This window comes from Lynx rufus, unplaced genomic scaffold, assembly GCF_022079265.1.
Source record: "Lynx rufus isolate CCGP_SWC_20201006 ecotype Redwood Valley unplaced genomic scaffold, mLynRuf1.p SCAF_10, whole genome shotgun sequence".
Classification (NCBI taxonomy): Eukaryota; Metazoa; Chordata; class Mammalia; order Carnivora; family Felidae; genus Lynx; species Lynx rufus.
The window spans coordinates 54,957,996-54,965,654 of record NW_025814824.1 but is presented as its reverse complement, the minus strand read 5'-3'; the positions used below and the strand labels follow the sequence as shown (position 1 = coordinate 54,965,654).

Below are 7,659 nucleotides of genomic sequence, written 5' to 3'. Positions count from 1 at the left end.
AGCTTCTTACCTGGTCAGTAGGCTTCCACCTGTCTCCCTGCAGCTTGTTTTCTTCCAGTCAACCACAGTGAGCCTTTAAAAACAGGTCTTGTTATAACCCCCAAATCCTGCAATGGTTCTGCATCATATTTAAAATCAAAACCCAAACTGGGGTGTCTGGGTGGCTCAGTTGGCTGAGCATCCAACTCTTGGTTTCAGCTTAGGTTGTGATCTCGCAGTTCGTGGGATCAACCCTTGCTGACAGCTTGGAGGTTGCTTGGGATTCTCTTTCTCCTCCTCTCTCTGCCCCTCCCCTGCTTGTGCTCTCTCTCCCCAAATAAATAAACTTAAAAAAAAAAATCAAAACCAAAGTCCTTATTGTGGTCTGTCAGGCTGTATGTGAACTGCCTTGGCCACCTCTCTCCTCTCTTTCCCCAGCCCACTTTATTCTAGTGACTCTTCTCCCCTTCTTTTCTTTTGCAGACCTGGTTCACCCCTGTTTTTTTTGTACTATGTTTTTTTTTTTTTATTTTCTCTTTGCACTTTGTTTTAGAATGCTCTTCACCCAAATGGCATGCTATCTCACTTCACTTAGGTCTTCCTTGAGTCACTCATCTAATATAAGCAGCCCTCATTACTGTTTATTCCCTTATCTTGCTTTATTTCTCCTTCCTGAACTTGCTGTTACCTAACATCTTTCTTTCACGGTAGAATACGATACGTTTTAAACCTGTCTTCTTCATTTTAGTCTTGGTGCTACCATTCTCCTAGTTGCTCAAGCCAATGCCTGGAATGTAGCCTTGATTTTTTTTCCCCTCTTCCTTTCCCACTTCCTTCACTGAATCCTATGTCTAAAGTATATCTGGAACTTTTCATTTCTTATACTCTGCATTGCCACTGTCCTCATCTTTGCTCTCATCCTCTCTTAACTTGAGTCAGCTCCCATTGATTTACCCATTCCACATAGGAGCCAGAGAGAAAGTCTTTTAAAAAATGTCATCAAATTATGTTACTCCTTGCTGAAAATCCTGCAATGTGTTCCCATTGTACTTTATTCTTTGCCTTACAAGGCCCTTTCATCAATTCAGTAACACTCCATGCCATTTATCCCTTGTTCAAGAAATTCCTGATACAAATCACTTTTTCTCTTTGACTCATTTGTGCTTTCTGTCCCCTTGTATGGAATTCCCCCCTTCCTATTTTTTTTGAATAATTCATTCCTTCTCATTCTTAAGGACTCAGCTGAAGTGTGACCTACTTAGAAAGACCTACCACTGCATTAAAACAGTTTTTTTCAATCTCCTTTATTTTCTATCTCATGACTCTATTTGCTTTCTTAATATTTCACATTTGCTTGAAAGACACCTTTAAGAAAATGAAATGGTAAGTCACAGACTAGGAGAAAACATTTGAAATACATATATTTGACAATGGGCTTATATCTAGAATAAATAACTTATAAGTTCATAATACAAAGAAAACCCAATCAGGCAAAGGATGGAAACTAATGCCTCACAAAGGAAGATATGTAAATTGCCAACAGGTACATGCAAATGTGCTCACATCATTAACTATTTGAGGAGTTAAAACTACAACAATACACTATTTCACATTGACCAAGATGGCAAATTGACCCATGTGTAGCTACTGGAGCTCTCTGACTCTACTGGTGGGAATGCAAAATAGTACATACAGTTTGGGAAACAGGTGGGAGATACCTGTTAGGTTAAACATGCAGGTAGGACCTACACAACCTGGGGGAAGCAGTTAACACTCATACACATTTTCCAAAACTCAGTGAATCATACACTTAAAATCTGTGCATTTATTGAATCTAAACTTTACTGCTATAAAAGCAAAATGAAAAAAAAAGTTCCCATGGATCCTCCTCCGTCCCTCTGGGCGAGCGAGCACTTGCAGGTTGGCTAACGTCAGGAAAACGCGGTCAGGGAGGCGGGGACCTGGGGCAGCCCAGCTTCCGCGAGCCGCCAAGCCCTGGCCCGTTCACCACTGGTTGTGGTTTCGGTTTCCATTTCCCTTCTGCAGTTTAGGTTCCCCGGCGGCTCCGCCTCTCCCCTGGGCCAGTACACCCTCTCAGAAAATCCCTCCTGGCCGGCCGCTGGGCTTTAAAGGGAGTGGGGCACCGGTGAGGTAGGACCTCGCGGGGAGCTGAGCCACCGGGATGACGGCGGAGGAGAGGAGGAATCTGCGCGCCTTCCAGGACTATGTCATCAAGATTCTGGACCCTACCTATATCCTGAGCTACATGTCGCCCTGGTTTAAGGACGGTGAGTGGTCCCCAGCGGCCCAAGCCCCTTGAAGCAAGGAAACTAGGACTTGTTTTTCCCGTGCTTTTTTCCTTTCTTTTAATCAATACAAGTAGCCTGCTAGGAACCCGGGTGTTGAGGCAAGATCCCTAAAGCATTTTTAAAAATTATTTTATTTTTTAAATTTTATTTAAATCTAAGTTAGCATAGTGCAATAATGATTTCAGGAGTAGAATTTGATGATTCACTTACATATAACACCCAGTGCTCATCCCAACAAGTGCCCTCATTAATGCCCATCACTGATTTAGCCCATCCTCCCACCCAGCACCCCTCCAGCAACCCTCAGTTTGGTCTCTGTATTTAAGAGTCTCTTACGGTTTGCCTTCTTCTCTGTTTTTATCTTATTTTTCCTTCCCTTGTCCTAGGTTCATCTGTTTGGCTTCTTAAATTGCCACCGCATTTTAGACTAGAAATTGCTAGGAGGAGCCTTTGGAAGTTCACATGGGGAACTGAGTCCTAGAGAAGTGCTATGACTTGTGTAGGGGTGCATGTCTAGTCAGGTTCAAAGCTGGATAAACCAATCATTGTCCACTTCATGTATTTCATTTAATGGTTATGTCTAATGTGTCTTCAGCTTTGTACCAACATCGAGATTAAAGAATAAGATTTAGGCCCTTCTTTTTTTTTTTTTATTAAAAATTTTTTTTTTCAACGTTTATTTATTTTTGGGACAGAGAGAGACAGAGCATGAACGGGGGAGGGGCAGAGAGAGAGGGAGACACAGAATCGGAAACAGGCTCCAGGCTCCGAGCCATCAGCCCAGAGCCTGACGCGGGGCTCGAACTCACGGACCGCGAGATCGTGACCTGGCTGAAGTCGGACGCTTAACTGACTGCGCCACCCAGGCGCCCCGGCCCTTCTTTAACATACTATGCAGCTCAAGATTTTGGGGGTGGGAGACTGGTGAGGACAGATGTACACTAATGATTACAAAATGCTATGAGAGCTCCAAGGTAATTGACCCTTACTCTTGCTGTGTCTTATTTGCAATGACTGGAAGCTTGAGAGGAGCAAGACTCTCTGGACTGAATGGCTGCAGGCTTCAATTCAGGTGTTTCTGTCTAGCTTTTGAGACACATGATGATGGATGAATGCCATATTGTAAATTTGAATCCAAGTGCCCTGTGCTGGAGATGAGCAGAGGCTTTAAGAAAAGAGGAAAAGGGAGGTGGTGCCTAGAAGGAGTTGAGATGAGAGAAGGGATCTGGCAACTCCTTTTCAGGCTCCAACTGCTGAAATATCTTTCCTGATGTGAGGCAGTTTTGGGAGATTACCTGAAAGCAGACAGGTAATTTGAAGGCTAATTTCTCTGTAAAACCAAGGGTTGTGGAGTGAGGAGTGAAAGAATACCATTAACAAAAGTGGGCTTCTGCTTTCTAGTTGTGCTCAGGGAGAAGTAACAAAGTAACATTCTATTGAGCCACAGAGTTGCTTGGGCCTCTGAAGAATATAAGCCCCTGCAAGAATCTCTTCTAGAAATCTTGGAATGAATGGAACACTAACAAACTATTGTGAATCCCATTCTTTCTTGCACTCATGTGTCCATTCAATGAACAACTCATATGTTAGGCAATATGCTAGCATTGGAGAGAATTTACACACTTACTACACGTATTATCTAATAGGAAGCATCATGCTAGGAACTGAAAAATCAGTGGTGAGTGTGATAGAAATGATCCTGACCTAACAGAGATAAGAGTGTGTATGCGGAGAAAGACAGATACCATATGTTTTCACTCTTATGTGGATCCTGAGAAACTTAACAGAAACCCATGGAGGAGGGGAAGGAAAAAAAAAAAAGAGAGAGAGGGAGCCAAAGCATAAGAGACTCTTAAAAACTGAGAACTGAGGGTTGATGGGGGGTGGGAGGGAGGGGAGGGTGGGTGATGGGTATTGAGGAGGGCACCTTTTGGGATGAGCACTGGGTGTTGTATGGAAAGCAATTTGACAATAAATTTCATATATTGAAAAAAAATACATTTGATACTGTGATGAGCACTGGGTATTGTATGTAAGTGATGAATCACTAAATTCTATACCTGAAACTAATACTGCACTGTATGTCCATTAGTTGGAATTTAAATAAAAACTTGACAAAAAAAAAGTGTGTATGCGAAGGCAGGTTGCTAACTAAGTACACCATAAATGATGAAATGTGGTAAGTACTCTGATGGAAAACCATAGTGTGCTTTGGGAGCACATAGACAGCATAGTTTTTAATATATATAGTGGTTTTAATTTATAGTTATAGTGTAATCACAAAGTACCAAACGGGAAATAGAAAAAGCTAGCTGCAGAACACTATAGTATTGTCTTATTTTTGAATGTTAAAGAAACAATAGAAGTTTCGTTTCCAGCTTCTTACCAAGGGCAACTGATACCATTTAGTTGGTTTATATTTTTCCTGTTCATTTCTTTATACTTTATAATGTGCACATGTATCCATAAACTTTTTTCTTTCTTCTCATCTTTTTCTGTTTTCTGTTAGATTGATAAAGTTTCTCTATCCCCTATTTTTTTTTTCTTGGATGCTTTGGAATCTCTGAATTCTATTGGTTAACCTTAATTGTGACAAGTATACTCTATCAGGATTCAGTTAGGGAGCTGAGACATGAGTGTTGTAGCTGGATATAAACTTTCTGACTCATTTTCCCCCCTAGAAGTGGGAGCTTATCTACACTCTCCTTATGCCCAAAAATTCATTCCCCATGCACACACAAATACACCAATATGTTTAAATTACACCAGCAATATCCAATATCCCTTTTACCATAATCTTTGTCTCCACATGTTGGATATTGTACACTAGTTGAATCTTGGGAAAGGAGAATTGAAGCCATGTTTCTTCTGGAGAGCTTGCATGGTCACTAGGGTGCTGCAGGGATTTACTTATTTACTGGTTGTCCAGGATGTTTCAAGGCAGACTAGGTTGTGGGCTATAAGTTTTTTTGCAATATCCCTTTGGAGTAGAAGGCTAACCCTTATCTTGGAGGGGCCCTCCGTGAGCAGTATTCTGAGTATTTACCCATTCCTTCAGTAACATTTTCTGGACCATACATGAGCCAGACGCTTTGTTGATGATTAGAATACAAAGATGAAGACAAAAATGGATACAACATGTCCATGATCACTGTCAATGGGAAAAGATAGACACTCAGACAGTTACTGTGTACTATGCAGTGCCAGTGCTCTAGTCAGAGGCATGTAAAGAGACCAAGAAAGCACAGAAAAGAGATCAAGAAATTCTACCTTGAGAAGCTGGCTATGGAATCACAGAGTGGCCAGGATGGCAAAGGTAGTAGGAAAGTACCAAAATAGAATTTTCCCTGCATTGAACTCCCAGTGCTTTTGAGGAAGCAGGAGATATCAGGACTAGGTAGCAGCAGGATGGACCTGACATTGTGCAGAGTGAAGCTAACCTGCCCAGGATGCAGCAAGACAGTTTCCCTGGGAAGGTTTCAGCTGTGACTGGGACTTATCTGGACCTTCATGCGGGAGAGCCAGTTATGGCTGGTGGAATGTCTAAGGAAAGAATGAAGGGCAAGAAGGCCTGGGAGTAAGAACCCACCTCTAAGGATAGAGTCTAGGAACAGGATTAACTATCCCAAAGGATAGGGTACGGTTGTGTGCCCAGGGAAGTTGGGGTAGGCAATAAGATTGTGTTGGCCCTAAAAAAGATATGTTGAAGTCTTAACCTCCACTACCTCAGAACGTGAACTTATTTGGAAATAGGATCTTTATAGACGTAGTCAGTTAAGGTTGAGGACGTGCTGGCGTAGGGTGGGATCCTAATCAATGTGGTTGGTGTCTTCATAAGAAGATAGCCATGTGAAAATACAGAGAGACAAAGAGAATGTCATGTGAAGATAGAGGCAGAGATTGGAGTGATGTGGCCACAAGACAGACAAACAGAGGGGAGAATAACATGAAGAAAGAGGCAAAGATTTGATGTGGCCACAAACCACGGAATGCTAGGAGCTGGAAGGGAAGTGGGATGTATTGTCCCTTAGAGCCTTCAGAGGAAGTGTGCTCCTGCCAGCATCTTGATTTCAGCCTTTTGGTCTCTAGAACTGTAAGAGAATAAGTTTCTATTGTTTGAAGGCCACCAGTTAATGCTAATTTGTTATTGCAGCCACAGAAAACTAATATGGATAGATAAACTAAAAAACAGAAGTGTTGGCAAGGATGTGTTAAAAAATTGGAATCCTCATGCATAGGGGCACTTGTACCCCACTGTTTATAGCAGCACTCTCAACAATAGCCAAATTATGTAAAGAGCCTAAATGTCCATCAACTGATGAATGGATAAAGAAATTGTGGTTTATATACACAATGGAATACTACGTGGCAATGAGAAAGAATGAAATATGGCCTTTTGTAGCAACGTGGATGGAACTGGAGAGTGTGATGCTAAGTGAAATAAGCCATACAGAGAAAGACAGATACCATATGGTTTCACTCTTATGTGGATCCTAAGAAACTTAACAGAAACCCATGGGGGAAGGAAAGGAAAAAAAAAAAAGTTAGAGTGGGAGAGAGCCAAAACATAAGAGACTGTTAAAAACTGAGAACAAACTGAGGGTTGATGGGGGGTGGGAGGGAGGGGAGGGTGGGTGATGGGTATTGAGGAGGGTACCTTTTGGGATGAGCACTGGGTGTTGTATGGAAACCAATTTGACAATAAATTTCATATATTAAAAAAAAAATTGGAATCCTCATAAATTGCTGGTGGGCATGTAAAACAGTATAGCTCCTTTGGAGAGCAGTTTGATAATTCCTTACACTGTTAAATGGAGTTACCATATGACCCAGCAATCTCACACATAGGTATAAACTCAAGAGAAATGAATACATATGTGTACGTAAACACTTGTACATGACTGTTCATTGCATTGTTATTCAGAATAGCCAAAATGTGGAAACAACCTAAATGCTCATTAACTGATGAATGGATGGACAACAGGTGGTGTATCCATACAATAGTATATTATTCAGCAATAAAAAGGAATGAATGATACAAGCTACAGTATGGATGAATCTTGAAAACGTTATGCTTAAGTGGAAGAACTCTTACAAAGACCACATATTGTATGATTTCATTCATATGAAATCTCCAAAGTAGGCAAATCTGTAGAGACCCAAGTAGATTAGTGGTTAGTTAAGGGGAAGGGAGATGGGAGTGGCTGGTACAAGATTTCTTTTTACTAGTCAGAGTGTACTAAAATTAGATAGTAGAGATAGCTCCACAACTCTAAAAACCACTGAATTTTGCACATTGAAAGTGTTAACTTTACTGTTCCAAGACAGAGACCTTGGCAGAGAAGGAGGCTATCCCTTCCTTTCTTCATTC

At 41.4% G+C, this 7,659-nt stretch overlaps 1 protein-coding gene across 3 annotated transcripts in view; it reads left to right on the top strand.

The window, feature by feature from the left end:
- Positions 1-326: 326 nt before the first annotated feature.
- Positions 327-7,659, top strand: part of RIGI (RNA sensor RIG-I) — a 39,977-nt gene continuing 32,644 nt past the window's right edge. The window contains exon 1 of one of the 3 annotated variants that reach the window (XM_047065210.1): positions 327-2,267. In XM_047065210.1, the coding sequence (XP_046921166.1) occupies positions 2,162-2,267 (106 nt within the window). In that variant the 5' untranslated portion in view covers positions 327-2,161. The remainder of the gene's footprint in view (positions 2,268-7,659) is intronic. The other 2 variants (XM_047065201.1, XM_047065194.1) reach the window with 2 other exon arrangements.